The 17,971-nt window shown below is 57.6% G+C and overlaps 1 protein-coding gene across 2 annotated transcripts in view; it reads right to left on the bottom strand.

Annotated features, from left to right (window-relative positions):
* MRC2 (mannose receptor C-type 2) overlaps nucleotides 1–17,971 on the bottom strand; it is a gene marked incomplete at both ends in the record, with an annotated part of 51,309 nt that overhangs the window by 4,051 nt on the left and 29,287 nt on the right. For both annotated transcript variants that reach the window (XM_084237396.1, XM_084237395.1), the window contains 19 exons: nucleotides 3,000–3,142; nucleotides 3,394–3,494; nucleotides 4,123–4,190; nucleotides 4,286–4,446; nucleotides 4,721–4,756; nucleotides 4,858–4,996; nucleotides 5,230–5,332; nucleotides 6,619–6,761; nucleotides 7,412–7,629; nucleotides 8,181–8,329; nucleotides 8,771–8,886; nucleotides 10,590–10,697; nucleotides 11,906–12,060; nucleotides 12,179–12,367; nucleotides 14,795–14,938; nucleotides 15,345–15,458; nucleotides 15,678–15,842; nucleotides 16,048–16,221; nucleotides 16,971–17,372. In XM_084237396.1, coding sequence (XP_084093522.1) covers nucleotides 3,000–3,142; nucleotides 3,394–3,494; nucleotides 4,123–4,190; nucleotides 4,286–4,446; nucleotides 4,721–4,756; nucleotides 4,858–4,996; nucleotides 5,230–5,332; nucleotides 6,619–6,761; nucleotides 7,412–7,629; nucleotides 8,181–8,329; nucleotides 8,771–8,886; nucleotides 10,590–10,697; nucleotides 11,906–12,060; nucleotides 12,179–12,367; nucleotides 14,795–14,938; nucleotides 15,345–15,458; nucleotides 15,678–15,842; nucleotides 16,048–16,221; nucleotides 16,971–17,372 — 2,828 coding nt within the window. The remainder of the gene's footprint in view (nucleotides 1–2,999; nucleotides 3,143–3,393; nucleotides 3,495–4,122; nucleotides 4,191–4,285; nucleotides 4,447–4,720; nucleotides 4,757–4,857; nucleotides 4,997–5,229; nucleotides 5,333–6,618; nucleotides 6,762–7,411; nucleotides 7,630–8,180; nucleotides 8,330–8,770; nucleotides 8,887–10,589; nucleotides 10,698–11,905; nucleotides 12,061–12,178; nucleotides 12,368–14,794; nucleotides 14,939–15,344; nucleotides 15,459–15,677; nucleotides 15,843–16,047; nucleotides 16,222–16,970; nucleotides 17,373–17,971) is intronic.

Below are 17,971 nucleotides of genomic sequence, written 5' to 3'. Positions count from 1 at the left end.
CTGGATGAAGCTCTGGGGGGACCCAGGGAGGGGGAGGGGACCGGGACAAGGTCTGCCTCACTTTCTGCTCATCGGCTTCCTGAGTGTTGTCTGAAATCTCTCATCTTGCCTTCAAAGGTGCATGTTCATTTCTGTTTATCTGTGAAGGCTCTTTGTTCTTTGTTAAGCAGCAGCTTCTAACACTCTAGTTTGTCTCGCTACTTCACTACTTCCAAGGGGTTGAGAGAACCCTACGTGGGCAATTTTTTATCAAGTGAGGCCTTTCTTTGGGAATGATTTCCAGCGATCTTTTGCTGCAAGGCACAGTGATGAGGGAGGAAGAACAGAAGGAAGCTTTAGGGTCACAAAGACAGGCAGGGAGGGGACGGGTGCGGGTCAGAGGCCAGCCCTGACTTCATCTTTCTGGCCTCAACTCATTCTTTTGCAAAGTAGAATTTTTTTTTTTTTTAAAGATTTATTTTTTTTTTTTATTTATTTATTTATACAAGCACTGGGCACAGTCAGAAGCGCGGGAGGGTGAGAGAATTCACCAGAGCCAGAGCGGGAAGCAGAGCAGGCAGAAGGACTGAAGTACACTGCTGAGGGGAGCAGCGGGCGGCAGGAGAGGTCTGCGCGCCATGTGGGACCCTCCTCCAGTGGCCGGGGAGCAGCCGGGAATCGAACTGGTGCTACAGAGGCTGCGGGCAGCTTTGCAACCCAGCGCTCAACCGCTGCGCTACCGGGGAGACCCTGCAAAGTAAAATTTTAAAAACCTGTCTTTTGGGATCCCTTTAAAGGCCAAAGAGAGCAACGCATGATGCAAGTAGGTGCTTCACAAGCGAGGGCCCTTACGATGAGTGATTAGATCCAGGGCAGATGTCAGATTCTCGGTAGAAAACCGGAAGCCCAGAAATAATGCAAGCGTTTTCTGGAAACTGTCACAAAACTCATGTGTTTTATTTCACAGAAGTAGTTCAAGAGCCACTCAGAGGCCTCACTTTAAAAACTAGTAAGGTTAGTCATCAACTTAGAAACAGCAAAGTCACATCACGGGCAGCCCCTTTAGCTCAGTCACAGCGAAGGGGAATGTCCCACTGGGCCCAGCTGGGCTGCCTGCCACAGCAGGTGTACCAAGCGGCTTGTCAGGTGCTGGGACCCATTATGCATGTAAAATATATGGTTTCATATTGGGTGGAAGAAGCCAGACCAGAAATTTCTAGAAAAATGTAAGAACATGAGAAAATGTTCAAAATATAATGCTGAGAAAGAAACCCCAGATACAAAGTTGTACTATTTAGTATGATGTCAACTACATGGAAGAAGGCAGGAAGGGGAGTAATGAATATTGATAGTGGTTATCTCTGGCGAGAGAGGTGAGTTTCCTTTCTTTCTGGATTTTTCAGTGAAACACTGACTTTTTTTTTTAAATTACTCACAAAGCGTCATCTTTCATTTAGCTTTCTGACCATGCTTGTGCCTTCAACACTTACACGACCCTTTTCTGCTCCTTGATAAGGAAGGTGCACTAGACCCTGTGACAGACGTATCTGGCACACAGAACCCCCGCAGGCCTCGAAAGAACACTCGGTCTCACACCACCAACCCTCCCAGTCGGCCTGGGCCCGCGCCACATGAGGATCTGGGTGTTTGGCCAAACTTCTAGATATAAAGGTAAACAATTCAAATGCCAGGGAGTTGAGACAGCTTAGCCTTGCCAGAGGCTGTGCTGGAGGAAAGCTTCTGGAGAGATGCCGCTAGACTCCAAGCCCAGAAAACAGAGGGGGAAACCCCCAAAGAACTTATTTTTTCATCAAGGTATAAAAGGTGTAACAGCCACCTGAATATTCTGAGAGAAAGAACTCCAGTGTCTGACAAAGACTTACAGATGATATTCTCGGTGTTAACTAAGCTAATCCTCACCACCAGGCGAGGCGGTCTTAAAAAATCCTGCGTGGGTTGAGGCTCACAGTGATGATACAGCACAAGCAAGGGAGGACATCTTCTCCTGGAAGAAGCTCTTTGCAGTCACGAGGACACAGCCAGGACGGTCTCAGCAGAGCTGGCATGTCCGAAATGGACGGGAAGGTAATAGCATCCTCTACACAGAGCACTGACGAACTTTGTTTCCCCAAACACACACTCCTTCCTACCTGCACACTCAGGACACCTGGGAAGGGACTTTTCTAAATGTTTTGTAAAAATCTGCCCAAGATATTTTTCTCAACCCTCTCGATCAGGACTGATTAGTTTTGAGGCAGATTGTTTTAAACGCTGCCACTTTCCACACAATTTTAAAGCCCAAACCTTTCATTAATTCAGTTAATCAGGACTGAAAAATGGAGAGAAAGACTTGAAAGGCACGGCCAATGATGGATGAACTTTTTTCATTTCAATCTATTTGTCTTGGTGGAGCAATCTTTTCATGTACAACAACCATTAAATCCATGTTCTGAAATAATTTGCACGTCAAACAAGGCCCGTGAATCATGAATCATAAAGTGTCAGGAGAAGAGTTTTTTAAAAAAATGAATATGCAATCACCTTGCTCTTTAACATTACTTAAATATTAATGAGTGTAGCTGATGATTTTGGAGTGAGCACAAATTTTTTTCATATCACTGATAAAAAAAGTTTACCTTAGAAATACTGTCCGATGCTTAAACCTTTAGCTCACGCTTCATATTGCTTTGTCCTTGTGCAGATTTTATTATATTTGACATGCACACATACCTCATATGGTCAGTATTTTGTTTTACTAGGAGGAATCATGATCAAAATGTTTGGCGACCACTGATGTAGGAAGCTCACCAAACTCTGTGAAGCACCCCTTTTCCTGGGGGATCAGAAGGGGCGACCACACTGAGTTATTTCCCAAGAGCCCGGCCCTGGCACCGGAGCCAAGCAGGAGAGAGGTTGGTGGGCACGGACAAGAGACCATGACTATGATCCTGTCAAAGAGCAGGGCCTGCTGAGGTTCCCAGTCTTTCCTTTGACCCCACTGGGAGCCCCCCACCTCCTACCTTGTTGAGGAACTGGTTCCAGCCAGAGGGGCAACCCCCCAGGGCGGTGGGTGGCAGATCTGGGGGCTGTGTCTCTCTGGTGCTGTTGCTGCGCTTGCAGATGTAGGGCAAGGCTGTCAAGCACCTCTGGTCCCCCCAGTCCTCTGCAGAGAAGGGAGGGGAGGGCAGTCACCCCAGGGCAGGGCAACTCAGGCTGGCCCTGTGCCCAGCTCTGAACTCAATCCTCTGTGGCTGCTGGGCCATGGGGACAGGCCTCCCCTCTCTGGGTCACGCCCTTCTTGAGTTGTGGGAAGAGAAGGAGAAGCAACAGATGGCTCTACCCAGCCTTCCCTGCCCTCTGTATCGACCTTCTCGCCAGTTTTCTGGGCCCTTTCTGCCCACCCTTTGCCCTCACCTCGGCTGGCCGTCATGTACACACACTTCTTGTCCTTGCCGATGGGTCGAGGTTTGCCAGGTGCCCAGGAGATAAAGTTTATGATGGAACCATCTGTCCACCTGCAAGGAAAACCAACCTGGGGTGACTCCAGCACTGGCCCTGGGCCCAGCTTCCCCCACATGCAGTCAGGAAGGACCCACATCCAGGGGCCTGGTGGCTGCAAGACGGGGATTGGGGGTACAGTCAGGGACCCAAAGACCTGGTGGCTCCGGGTGAGGCCAGGTGCTCCCTGGGTTTCTCTAGCTAGAAAAGAAGTCTAAGGGCCCCGGAGGAGTCAGCACCCCACCAGGCTGATAGGTGGGGACTGAACACAGAGGCCCCCGGGGACCACCATGTGCCTGCCCATGTTCAGAGGGGCCCCCAGCATAACATGTGCTGCCATTATTTGGTGCGCAATCATGTGCCGGATGCTGTGCTAAGGACTTCACATCCCTGATTCTAAGCCTTTCAACAATCCTATGAGAAATGAGAAAATTTTTTCTCATTTTCACATGAGAAATCCAAGGCCCAGAAAGGGTAAGGCCCTTGCTCAGGTCACAGAGCCAGTAGGGCCAAGGCAGTGAGCATCAAATCCAGGCCTACCTGTCTCTGTGTGCTGTGTCCTCTCCCCAGCTCCAGTCTGGGGACACAACGAGCCATCCATGCAGGCACCCCCGCCCATACCTGCTGACCCCCCAGGGCTCCTACCTGAAGCGCCCATCGCTCTCCGAGGTGTGCAGGCCAATCCACCAGTGCTGCTCCTGGCCCCGGGAGAACTGGGGAAGCTGGGCAGATAACTGAAGGTTGGCGGGGGCCCAAGTCCCGCCTGCCCTCCCCCTGGCCTCCGTCCCCCGCTTGCTCACACGCCCACCTTCTGCAGGTTGTGCCCCAGAAAGTCCAGCTCAGCCTGGCTATGCACGGAGGCCAGCTCGGCCTGGAACCACGTGCAGATGCGCTGCGCCTGCGCCCACGTGGAGTGGTGCTCGAAGAACTTGTACTCGGCCTCCTGGAAACGCAGCCATTCCCGCCGGCCTGCGGGGCAGCGCAGGGGTGTGGGCGCGGCCGCCGAGGGGAGGGCACCACCAGGGTAGGGCCAGGGAAGGCAGCAAGAGGCCTGTGCATGCACAGGACACCCACGGGCACCTCCAGTCTCCAGGGCCAGGGCTTGCCCCTTCGGAGACGCAGGTGCCCTGGGCTGCTGATGCACAGAGACTCCGCAGACTAGAGTCCCCTCTGCCCCTTCGTTCTGCCCCACCCGAGGCTGCATCCTTTCCCCACCCCGGCTGCCACAGGGAGCAGGTCTCACCTTGCGGGCTGACGTCAGGCTCCCTCACATCCACACCTATGGGGTCAATGGGAACAGAGATGCTGCAGCGAAGCTCCCCGGATCCTGAGCCCAGTCGCCCTTAGCCCCATCTTCCCTCTCCCAGCGCGCCCCCCAACCTCGAGGGATCTTGCAGATCCAGTCCAGCTGCGTCTCGCACTGCATGGCCACCCACTGCAGGGAGGCCAGGTCGAGCACTGCACAGCCCCGGATGTCATCGTCATCGTGCCGGCTCCGGTCGAAATTGTGGTAAGAGAACTGAGGAGGTCGGGAAGGAATGGACTCTGAGGTGAGAGGCGAGGCTGCCCCCCATGCCCAGGAAGGATGACAAGAGTCCAGGCCTGAGCAGGAACCCCCAGCCTGGACTGGAGGCCCTCCTCCCATTTCTTTTATCTGCCAGCTCAGGCCAGGGGCACCCCAACCTCCCCTGAACCTCGCCCACCTCCCGGCTTGGCCCGCCCCACTGCCCCACCTCTTCCAGATGCCCTCACCCCCAAACCGTCACTCCAGCGCCAGCTCTGTCCGTCTCCAGGGTCTCGCCGGTTCAGGCCCATCCAGAACCAGTGCTGCTCCTGAATCTCGGGCTCTGATTCACTTCAGCACAAGGTGGGGGTGGGAGCAGAAGAGATGGGGGATGGAGAGACACACCCCCTGCCCCTTGCCACTCTGGGCATACATCACCGAGCAGCACACTGCGGGTCACTGCCCTTACTGTCCCTTTCCCTTGCTTCCCTTCAGGTAGGGTTTGCCTGCCAGCAAAACCCTGCAGGTTTTCACCTTAGGGAGTTTAAGAAGTCAGTGAGAGGGGCCTCCCTGGTGGCGCAAGGGGTTAAGCATCGCACTAAAAGGCAGTCCAAAGCCTCTGCAGTGCGGGTTCGATCCCGGCCAGCTGGGGAGATACCCACATGGTGTGGCAGACCTCTCCTGACTTGCCCGCTGCTCCCCTCAGCAGAGTATTTCGTCAGTCTGCCTGTTCTGTACCCCCCCTCTGTCTCTGGTGAATCCTCTCACACCCCAGACCTCTAGCCTGTACCCCAGCTCTTATATGCATAAATAAATAAATCTTTTTTTTAAAAAAAAAAAAAAGTCAGTGAGAATGGAGCAGAAACCTGTGGTTCTGGAATGAGATAAACTAGGATTCCATCATCAGGCCAAGACAGCTGTGACCTTAGGCCAATAACCCAATTCCATATATACCCACAGCGATCAATGATGATGTCTACTTCCTAGGGCAGGTGAGGGAATCGATGAGGATTACAATGTTTAGTAGAGGGCCTGGTGCAGGGTGAGCAGCGGTAATGTGAGCTGTACTGTCACTAGTCAGATAATGCAATGGTGATGTGTGCTGGGAGGACACAGGCCTGGAATTAAGATCTCAGGAAGCCTGGATCCTTCTGGAGTTGTCCTGTTGCAAAGGGTTGTGTTGTGTTGTGTATCATAGGATGTTGGTGCCCACAAGATGAAGATGGGGTCCAGGAGAGAGCCCCATGGGCAAACATTTGTTTGCCTCACATTTAAAGCCTTTCTCCTTCTATCTCTCAGAAAAGCTGCTTAATGAGGACTGTGGGTTATTATCGGATGGGAGGTAGATGCTCAGATCAGCCTATAGAAGATGTTGCAGTGTTGGGGATGGCGGGTGGGGAGGGCATTTACTTAGGTAAAAGTTTCCTTTTTACTCAGGTAAAAGTTATGAGGTTTTCTGATGCTGGTGGGCACCACGGGGCCCTGACTCCAGGGAGATGAGGGCTACTTGAGGGAGGACAGGACAGTCCTGGCATATGAGCAGATACACAGGTCATTCCAAGCCCTCAGTCAGGCCTCACTGGGGTCAAACGGCCCTCATCCTACCCCCTGCCCACACACTGCCCCAGGCTCAGTACCCGAAGATCTTGTTGAGCATGTTGGCCACAAAGTGTTCCTCCTCGTAGCTGGCCAGGCTCAGCAGTTGGGCGCCCAACTCCTGGCAGGCCCCCTGGGCCTGGACCCAATTCTTCTTGTCCTGTAGCCGCTCCAAGCTGAACACCTACAGGAGCAGAGTCCACCTGTCCAAGCTGTCCCCACGGGCCACTTCCCCAAGGGGTACCTGCCTCCTCCCGTGGAGGGGAGCTCAGTGGAAAAGGGTCCAGGCAAACTATGGCAATTCTGCTCACCACAGAATGAGCCCCAGGGGAGGGAGCTGGCACAGTCAGCTCCTGGAGAACTCCCCTCTGGCCCCCCTAACCTCAGGAGGATCTGGGCTCCCTCCCCTGTTAGCCACAACTGGTTTGGCTGTTGGGCAAGTCATTGTGTCTCCCAGGACTTCAAGTTCTCCATGTAACAAAAGACCTTGGACTAGCTCAGTGGCTCCCAAGCCTGATGGGGTTTAAAAATATGGATTACCAGGCCCATCCCCAACCTACAGACTCCAGTCACCATGGTGCAGCCAGTCCGGCCCAACATTTGGGACCCTCAGAAACCAATGATGTCTATGGCTTCCTTGGGTCATCAAATGTTTGCTGAGCACCGGCTAAGCCCAGGCCTTGGATCCCACTGGCAAGAGTGTCACCACTCTCCAGTCTGTCTACAGTCTTCTGTGAGGGAGTGTCTGAATCATGGTTGGACCCCATGGAGACCCCTTTCCCAGCTGAGCTGCCTCTTGGCTCATTTCTCACCCTCATCCCACAAGCTGTGTACCTTGTAGCAGTGCCGGAGCTTGGGGTCTGAGGCCCAGCCCTGGGGACAGGAGCCAGTGAGGCTGGGGGTGGGGTATGGCCCAGGCAGTTCGGGCGTCACCGGCGTGCCCAGGCTCTGGCGGCAGATGTAGCGAGCCCGGAACGAGGTGCAGTTCTTCACCTCCCACAGCCCCATAGCGCTGCCGGTGGCCAGGGCCACGCAGCCACCGCGGCTGTACCCTGAAAGGGGAGAAGGAGACCTGCGTGCTGAGGAGGACTCGGGGCCTAGGCCCCCTCGCGTCCCTGCAGCTCGGTCATCTCTGCAGGGCCACACCCTGCAGGGCAGGGGCCCAGCAGGAGGAAGGGAACGGAAACAGGCCTAGGTCTGTGTTGACTGCTGTGAGATCTCAGGCAGGCTGCTTAAGCTCTCTGCGCCTGTTTCATCATCTTCCTCATTACGATCTTAAAAGGGTTAAAAAAGATAACGGATGTGAAATAATAACAACGCAAGCACTTGGATGTGCTCACTATTCTGAGAGCTTGACATCTATTAACCCCCTGGGCCTCCCATCAGCCCTATGAGGAAAGTACCGTAATTTCCATTTACAGATGAGGAAACTGAGGCTCAGCGACACGCAGCTAACAAGACAGCAAGTCAGCAGCTGAGCTGGGCAGTTTGGCACCAGGGCCCGTGCTCCTACCCACTTCACCCCACTGCAAATGGCGGGGCAGGGCCACAGCAGCCTCTCGGCCTCACCAAGGCAAGAAGGAGTAGCAGGAGGAGGGCCCACCTGGCTGGTCACGGTTCCAGTGGGTGTACATGACCTCATCCCCACTGAGCCAGCGGAAGGAGCCGGTGCTGTTGAGGTCCTGCAGGGCGGTCCAGAAGTGCTCGCCGTCCCAGCTGTAGATGAGGCTGCTGACGAAGGCCTGTTCGAACCTGCAGCGCAGAGGCTGGTGAAGGCAGGAACTCGCCTGTCACCTCTCCCTGGGCCACGTGCCAGATGCCCTGCCCGGGAGCTTGGGGGCTGCACCCGACCAGTCGCTTGCTCAGGGAAGTGGGAACCCCAGGGCAGCTTGCCCCACAACACCCCAACTCCCCTTTCTAGGGCTACACCTCCCTTTCTTGCTAAGAAGTAGAAAAATCAGACACAGCCCTGGCCCATCTCCAGAGCACCCGGACGGCACCTACACCAGCCCCCGCCCCGCGCGGGAGTCACTTAACGAACAAGAGTCATTCTTGCGCTGGTTTTAGAAAAAGCCCCGAGGGCCAGCTGAGCTCAAAGCACTCAGGTCCCTCTACATGAACAGCAGGAAGCTCCCTGCTCAGTGGAGGGGCCGCTAGGCCAGAGTGTGGGAGGGCTGCCCCTGCGCCCCCCACCTGTTGGTGATGGTCACAAGCTGAGAGCCATGGTCAGCGCACAGGCGGCGGGCCTCGCTGTAGGTGGCCTGGTCCTCTCCCAGCCAGTAGCAGGATGGGCTGTGCCATGTCCAACCCTGGCTCGAGAGAGTGGGCAGGAGAGGGGTGTCTGTGGGCAGGACTTGCCTCCCTCCCTCCCCCACAGGAATGCCATCTGTGGCAGGGCTGAGTGTGCCACAGGCTGGGCGCAGGACAGAGGGGACCGTCTGACACCGGAGATGGCCTTCCTATGCTGCGTCTGTCACTCCACATGCCCCCACCCATTGCCCAGCACTGCCAGACCCGGGGGAAGCACGGCCCCAGGATGGCTGACTGGGGCGGCCCCTGACCCAGCCCGTGGCCTGGCACAGCAAGACAAGTGGCCTAACAGACTCCTCTCTCGGCAGACAAGCCAAGAGACGAACTGGAAAATTGCCAATTGGTTGGGAAACCAGAGCCAGGAAGCTGGGCGAACTGCCGGGATGTGGAGGGGGCTGGGCAGGCCTCAGGCCTGGAGTGAGTGGCGGGTGTGCCCAGGGCTAGGCGCAGAGCCTCAGCCAAGCTGCAGAAGAGAGACCACCACCCCAGCAGCTGCTCTGCACCCCAACCTGCACCCTCTCCCCTTGGCCATCCGGGGAATCTCTGTTCCTGCCTTTCAGATGAGAAACTACGACTTGCCCAACCAAGGTCACAGACAGTACACGGCGGAATCTGGACGTGAACCTGCACCGCACAGCGGCGCCTGCCCTCCCCACAGTGACGCCAGGTGCCTGCCAGAGCCGTGACCTCCAGGGGACCTTGAAGTGGGAATCCTTGGGGCGGGCTGGAAGCTGGGGGTGAGAGAGACAGCCCCCTGGGCAGGAGGGCAGGAGCCAGGGCAGAAGTGGAGCTGTGCTAAAATCCCTGGCTCTCCTAAGTATTAACTGTGGCTTCTCCACACCCCACACACATTCCAGGCAGCCCTGGTGCCAGGGAGGTTAGTGACTCTCTCCACCTCCAGCCAGGGCAGAGAGCCTGGGCCATCTCTGACCATCTGGCCCCAGTCTGCCATCTCTCCCTCCTCGCTGGAGGTCATGTCTATTGGCATTCCCTGCTCCACCCCTGGGGGAGTCTGGGGTGCAGGCGGGTAGGGTGTGGTAAGGTAGCTCAATCCACAGGAATACGGAGTGAAGAGCCAGATTGGCAGCAAGGGGCTGGCAGGAGGAGCGCGGCCTCAGCAGATGGGGCTGTCAGGGGCCACAGCGCCACAAAGTGTCCTCTGTGGAAACCTTCCCATGTGTATCTAACTCACTCACACCCCTACTGGGCTGGCACGAGGGAGGGGGAGCCTGGGAGGGCCTGGGGAGGCCAATGGGTTATCACCCCCTCATTTGTACACTCAGTCTTCCACTCACTTATTCCTATCTGTGGTCCGAACCCCCTCCCTCCCTGGACATCTTCTGGAAACCTCTGGGGCTGGAAACATAGGGAGGGAGAGCCCAGCACGGCCTCCTTCCTCCACAGATAGAGCAGGTGCATGCTGGGCTGACAGGTGATGACTGGCCAGACTTGGGCCCACCCAAGCCCACCCCTAGTTCTCTGTGCCTCTGGGACATGACTTCCCCATGGAGAGGGGGCTTGGGATCTAGCAGGTCCTGCCCACCCACCTCATCCAGAATTGCTCCTTCTGGAACAGAAGTTTGGAGAGCAGGAGGAAGGAGAGTCTCAAGGAGGGGAGGAGGCCAGGGGGCTCCACTCTCCCCCCTTCCCTGGGACCTCGGAGGGCTAGCCTCACCGGGGGCAGCTCCAGAAGCACCCTCACCTTCCGGCAGCCGTGGTCCTCCTCGGCGGCCCCCTGGCTCAGCTGGCCCGCCTTCTTGCAGATGGACGGCAAGGACTGGTTACAGGGGCTGTCATTCCAGCGGCCTTCCTAGGGAAACGGGGCGAGGGGACGCTCAGCCTCCCTCCCTCCAATCTCCCAAGCCCTCAGCAAACCTGGCTTCTAGACCTGGCCATGCCTCAGGAGACTTGACCTCTCTGTGTTCCAGGCTATAAAATGAAGAGAGCAGGATCTGTTCTAAAATCCTGGCTGGGCGGATGTGCAAATGCCTTGAAACTCTGACAAGGGCTGTCCAAGGGGGGAAGGTGCTCTTTCCAGGGACTTTCGGCTCAGGTCATAAACATGCAGGGCAAACTGGCTACCACTGTTCAAGTAACCACGGGAGACGAGCCTCCCAGGGCTGCCAGCGGTCGCTCCAGAACCTTGGCTCCAGGGTGGACCAAGACTGAGTACCTTGACCGGAATCTCAGCTGATGGAGCCAAAGGGGGATTTAACTCTGGTCCCACTACCACCTTAATCTTCCTATATCCACACCCCAGCCAGCAGCTTGTCTGCTATGAAGCTCCATTCCCAGGGCAGAAGCGCCTGTGCTGCAGCCCCCAGGAGAATATAGCAAACCTGCAACAAATAATAGTTCAGGAATTTTTAAATCGCATCCTCTAAGCCAGATGGCTCTACCTCTGTGGTCCCTGGTACTATTCGCAGTATTTCAGGGCAAAAGGGTAGTGTGTCCCAATGGCTGCATCCCTTTTTAAAGGGTCTCTTATCTCTGCTTGAAGCTCTGCACCAATCCCTCATGGATCGCAGAGTCCAGGCCAGAGCCTGGGTAAACGGACATCACTTCTTGGGGAGGCAGGACCCTGGACTGGGAAGGGCTGGCACAGACCAGCCCACCTGTGGAGCAGGTCTAGGTGATGTGGGTTCTGATGCCACCTGCCGGTGGGGGAAAGCAGCTGGCAGGAGACTGAGATGGTGCCAGGCTATGTCCTAAGGCTTCACAAAAATTAATCTTCCCAGTGATCCCCTGAGGTTGGCACTTCCGGTGCTTCATTGACAGAGAAAGAAACCGAGGCCCAGAGAAGTTAAGTGGCATGCCAGGGCAAGTGAGCTGAGGGTAGAGAGGAGATTCAAACCCTGGCAATTTCTCCAGGGAAGGGTATGGGGAAGACGGAGCTTCTGGGAAGCATAGGGTGGTGATATAGGGCAGAGCTAATAGGAGGGGGTTCTTCAGCTAGGATAGCACCAGGAGGCTAGGGGTGCATTTTAGGGCCCCATGATAAGGAAAGGGGGTTCTCACCGGCCCCCAGATGGTGACACAATCCTCCAGGCTGTCCCGGAAGTTGTTGGGTTCAAAGGGGTGCCAGTGGGTGAAGCTCACAAGGCTCCCATCCGACCACTCAAAATTCATCTGCAGTTTCAAATCGTTGAGGCCGATCCAGAGCTCCTCTACCTCTGGGGGTGCAACAGGAAAGAAAGAACATGGAGAGGTCACTCAGCCACGGGCAGGGCAGGACAGGGTGGCATTGGAGGGCCTTGCCCTCCTCCGCGGACGCTGGGCAAGCACCCCCACCTTGCTTGATCTGCTTGGTGATGAACTCCAGCTCCGCCATGCTGTGGATGCTCAGGAGGTCGCCCCCGCCCCGCAGACACGCCTTCTTGGACTCCTGCCAGCTCCGCTTCTCGGCCTGCAGGCGGTAGCAGTGGCCCTGGAAGGGCTGCCAGCTGGGCTCGCACTCCACCTTCACGTTGGCCCACATGTCTGCGGAGACCCGCGTGGCAGCTGCTCAGGACACAGCAGCCCAGCCTGGGCACTGAGCGCTGGGGGCCCACATAGGCAGGGCCTAAGGTCACCTCCTCCCCAAACCTGACCCACATCAGTTCTTCCCACAGCCAGGGCCGAATCTGACTGATGCTGAAAAGACAGACCCCTGAAGTGCGGCTGGAGGCCCTGAGGCAGAGCGCCAAGCGGTGCTGCAGATTCCACCCAAGACAGAGCAGCACCCCTGCTGGGGTGCTCAGCAAGAGAGGGGTGGGGTGTTCAGGACAGACTACCAGGAGCCTCTGCTTCCCTCTACAAGTGGGGTGCCTGCTGCAAGAGTCAAACTTAGCTCGTGTCCACCTTGCTTACTGAATGAAACCCTGTTGTCCTCTCAAGTAACACGCGGTGCCCATGGACTCATGCTGGCCCGGCAGCCCAAGACCCAGGGAGTGGGGAAGTGGGGGCACCAAGTCGGCCTCATGTGAAATCACTAATTGGCTCCCCCACACCAGCTCCTCTCTCTGAACCCCACAGCTGAGAAACCCACCCGGCCCAGCTCCTCCAGTACTTGAGGTTCAGCCTCCAGGGGCTGGGGTCGGAGGGCAGCTGAGGTAAACAAGCCCTCACTTGGGCCTTGGCAAGAGAAAACAAGACTTCAAACCACCCACAGCATCGGGCTCCGGCAGGAGCCTGCGGGGTGAGGTGGGAAAGCATGTGCCTGCTGGAGGCACCAGCCCTGACTGGGCTTCTGGGATCCAGTCCATTCTGGGAGATGCTCCAGGGTCTGCCATGCTCTTCCGGGAGAACAGGCCAACGGGGCGGGCTGAGAACCTGAGCGGGCTCTCCGTTGGCCTCACAACCTGTCAATCATCTCTTGCCCGCCAATGTGCTAAGACCCCAGGTGGCCAGCCCCTGACAAAAGGGGAGCTTGGTGGGTGTTTGGACCCCAGAGGACTTCTTTGGGCTGTGGGAGGAAGGGAGCTGAGGCCTTGTGGGCTGAGGATGCTTTGGGAGCATGATGGTGCCTGCCTTCAAAATGACTTGCCTTGAGTGATGACACCTGGGAGGCAAAAGCCTCCCAGAGTTGCCCAAAATATGGACACGACAATGGAGAGGAAATCTAAGACCTGAGAAATGTCCCAGGTCCATGAAGGCCGGGAGGAGCCTCCACAGGGGCCACACGGGGGGATGATGCAGGCGACAGAGGACTGGGTGAGGGGCCTGACCTGGGGGCCACGATAGGCCACACGGGGCCTCCTTCCTTCAGAAAGTCCCTTCCAGACAGACCTAGAATTGGTGTCTGCTCCAAGCTCCCTCCAGCTAGAGGTGAGGTGCCCTAGACTTGGGGTGTCCATGCTTTAAGTCTTTGTGCCCAACACTCCCTAGGGGGTGCAGAGAGAAAGCAGGAACAGGCAGCCCTAAATCAGTCTGACATTTTAACGGTCAGAAGCAGACATTTCAGTCTGCAAGCTCGTCACTGTCTGGGGGCTTGTGGATTGCTTTCTGGTTTTGCTGCATTTTCCTTGTAAAATTTCCCTCTTCCCCATCCCCACAGCTACTGGGTGACTGTGGTAGCTCCAGCCTACACCAATAAATATCCGCACCCCCCCCCCACCCCGCCCAGACGCGCCTAAGGGCCTCCCGGTCTCCAGTCTTACAACAGCCCTAGAGAAGCAAAGGGTCAGTTCTCCCTGCGCTGCCAGCTGAAGGCCACACAGCAGCGTGCGCTGCCCACTGCCCCATCTCCTTGGAGGCCCCTGGAGCTATCTAGCAGCCAAGACCCTCAGGGACTAGCTGCAACCTGCCTTTCTGAGCTGCTCCCTTCACCTGCTGTCCAAGCCAGTGCTTCTCGAACTGTACCTGCCCACGGCCAGGCCACTGGTCCAGGACCACACTGTGGGTAAACAGTGGCTTCTCTGGCCGCCAGCAACCCGCCGAAACCTGTGAGCCGCCACGCCCTTGCACAGGAGGCAGGAAAGCCCTTCCCTCACGCCTCCTTATGCCTCTTAAAACTACTCTCAACCTCAAAGGCCCAAATCAAACCTCACTTCCATGCAAGCCTCCTGAAATCTCAGAAATCTAATCAATGTCTCCTCTAGGCAGCTCCTCTCTCAATTTATTATACAAGTTTTTATAATTCAGGATATTCCAATTGTGTGAGCAGATGCCTGCCACCCCCTGCACCCCCCCCACCCCCGCCGACTATGACCACCACAAGGACTTGCCAGCCAGCACCTTACACAGTTCTCAGCCAAGGTTTCCCGAGTGAGGGGTCGGTGCATTGCAATTTGTTCAGATCACAGCAACCATTAAATTGGAAAACAGAGGCTCACGGTCACCGCCTGAGGTGAGGCTGCACCAGCAGGGCCTCTGGCCCGGCACCCCCAGCCCCTCCCCACACCCCGCGCCCTCGCGGGAGCCCCTCACCAGGAGACACAGGCTCAGCCGTGGCGTTGGGCTTCTTCTTGCACACGTAGGGCAGCGCGATGCTGCAGTCGCGGTTCTGCCAGCCGCCCGAGGACTCAGTGCGGATCACCCCACAGTTCTCCTCGCTGGGGTTGTCCGGCTGATCTGTGGGGAGGGCAGGGCGCCAGCACCCCAGGAGAGAGAAACTCACACCCCGGCCCCTGGAGGTATCTCAGAACCTCCTGCCCCCTTGGAAGCCTGCACCCCAGAACACCAGCCCTCCCTCCTTGCTCACCAGGGCCCATGCAGTGCTGAACCCACTGCCCAGCACCCGTGCCCACACCACCCGGGCCTCCCTGGCCAGGCACTGCCGGCTACCGCCCAATGCTGTGGCCGCAGGAGTGACGGGGTGGAGTCTTGTCCACTCCCCAGGTTCTGTGGGCCCCTAGAGGGGCCCAGCCCTTGGGCCCTCCCCACACTGTTCACCTGGAGTGCAAGGAGAGGGGTAGATAGGAGGCTAATTGCCTTTGGGGTCCCCAGGCTTCCCTGCACCCCAGTCCCTGCGCCTCACCACTCTCCCAGTTGAGGTACTTGAGGGGTGAGTTGTCTGACCACTGCCAGCCTCCGCTGGTGTCCAGGTCATTCAGGCCAATCCACAGTGTGGAGCTATAGCCAGTGAGGAGTCCTAACAGGAGGATGGGGTCGTGAGGAGGGGCACCCCATCCTTGTCCCCACCAGCGGCACCCTCCAGCCTCCCGCCCCCAGGGTCACACCTCCAAGTAGAAAGGTCAGCGTTCTCCAAAGGTGGGGAGCAGGTCTCGGGGGACTGCCACCCTGCTCTACCCTCAGGGTGGGCCAGACCTCAGCCAGCCTGCCGGGGCCCTGGGAACGCCCGGCCCCTCACCGTTGATGTAGGTCTGCTCGTGGATCTCCGTGATGCTCAGCAGATCCGCCCCCTGCTGCTCGCAGCTAGCCCAGGCCTCCCTCCACGACAGCGTGGACTGGAAGTTGAACTGGTAGCAGCTGTCGGTCAGCTGGTCCTTGTCCCAGAAGGTCTCACAGTCATTACCTGCCACGACAGGACGTGTGGGTCCCTCCAGTCCTGTCCTCAGGCCCACACAGGGGCTCCTCGGGTATGGGGACCTCGCGCAGGCTGCTCCACGCTACGAAGAGGGGCACTTCTCACCCCAGCCCGAGAGGTTCTGCCACCCACACCGAGCCCCCCCAGCCCCGGCCAGCCTCCCTCGGGACCAGCGGCCGCCCGGCCCGCTCACTCTTGACGGGGCAGAAGCCCCAGCGCTCGTCCTTGCCGTAGTCCTGGGTGGTGGCGCACCACAGGTGCCCGTCCTCGCGGCCCGTGCTGGTGCAGCCGTGGAACCACTGGTTGTCATACTTGAAGGGGATGGTGCACGGCTTCCCGTGGGAGTTGCCCTGGATGGTGTAGATCTCTGCGGAGAGGGGGCCCGGGCCTTGGCCTCAGCACCCCAGAGGCTGCCCAGCCCGCTCATCCCGGGGGAGAACCCCTACAGCCCCAGGAGCCAGGGATGGGCACGGGCCAGCAGCGGTGGGGGAGGGTGGCTCTAAGCCTCCTTCTTGGGCGGGTCAGCCCAGGGACCCAGGGGCGGGTCCTGGTGCTCAACCATAGGGCTGGGAGGGGGTAGGAGCTCCATCCGTGCTTCTAACACCTTCAGAATCCAGCTGGGTGAAGGGGCCTCCAAAGTACCCTCAGAGGTCTGAGCCCTGAGGAAGCCCAGCACAGGGGTCTTTGCCTCCCTGCACCCCCCCCTAAGGTCCATCTCTGCCTCCAGGGAAAGCACCCCACGATGGAGCCACCCACCAGAAAGGCCCCTCTCAAACAATGACGTTCCCCTCTGCATGACTCTGGTCCCCCTTCACCCCTGAAAATGGGGATCAAGACCCCTATAGAGTTTATAGGGTGGGGGTGTCCCCTGGAGAACGGGCCTGTGGTGAAAGGATTCTCTTGTATACACTTTTGTGCTGTTTGAAGTCTTTATAGCAAGCATTTTAATTTGTTAAAAAGTAAATTAAATACTTCAAAGTTAATTTTTCTTAAGTATTCAAAAAGTCTTCCCATTGCAATTAAAGACGTGACCGCTAACGGTCCGCGGAGGCCAAACTCCAGCCCCCCTCCGCCGCCCCCAACACCCGGGCCCCTCCCCTGCAAGCGGCCTCTCACCGTAGTAGGGCCGAGCACACAGATCCTCCTCGCTGCCGTAGATGCGCCACTGGCCACTGCGGGTCTGGTCACCCCGCTCGGGGGCGCTGGCTTTGGATGCGTTGCCAGCATGGCCCCCCAGCAGCAGGGACAGCTGGTCACCCAGCGTGCGACAATGCCAGCGGAGATTCAGCGCCTCCCGGTCGCACTCGTACATGCCCGGGGCGGCCGTGGTATTGGTGCTGGGCCAGCCGGTGCCCAGGCACTGCATGGAGCCCAGGTTGAAGAGCCGGTTTCGGGAGACCCACTTCCAGCGCTGGCCGGGAAGGCTGGCATTGCAGGCCGGGGAGACTCTGACCTGCCCACCCTGGGCCTCCAGGCAGCCCTGCAGTCCGTGGCTGTAGATGAGGAAGACGGTGGGTTCTGGAAGAGAGGGCAGGACAGGGAGTGACCCCAATGGCCAGTGCTGCCTATAGACAGACTGTGAGCCCGAGCTGGGCAGAGAGCCTTTCTCCCGTGAGATCACTCAGCCCTCCCAACTGCGGTGAGAGGCGCCACGATGCCCCTGTGCTGGGGGGGTGGGAGGGAGTCGGGGGCAAGTGGGCATGGCCAGTCTCTGTTCCAGCCCCATGTCCATCTGGAGGCAAAACTCTGTCTCCCCTCCACAGGCAAACCCAACTCCACCCAGAAAGTTGGGTCTTATTGTTAGGGGGAAAAGGATGTCCTGAGCTAATCCCATGCAGGCTGTGTGGACGCCACCCCCACCCCAGGCCAAAGCCAAAAGACATCGGGAGAGACAAATCCCGTCACCACCAAAGGGAAGGTGGCTGGGACCTGAGGGTGGGGTTAAGCAGCCAGGTTTGGTATAAAACCAGACACGTGGGCTTTGGCGGGGGTGGGGTTCCCTTTTTTGGCTTCCCGCCAGCTCGCGGTGCTAGGCCAGCTCTCCGAGTGCCTTTGGGTTTCCAGGTCGGCGGATCGGATAGGACGCATTAAAGACTTTATTTCCCTATTTTCTCCCT

The sequence above is a fragment of the Talpa europaea genome, assembly GCF_964194135.1.
Source record: "Talpa europaea genome assembly, chromosome: 7".
Taxonomy (NCBI): domain Eukaryota; kingdom Metazoa; phylum Chordata; class Mammalia; order Eulipotyphla; family Talpidae; genus Talpa; species Talpa europaea.
This window is presented reverse-complemented; position numbering and strand designations above follow the sequence as displayed.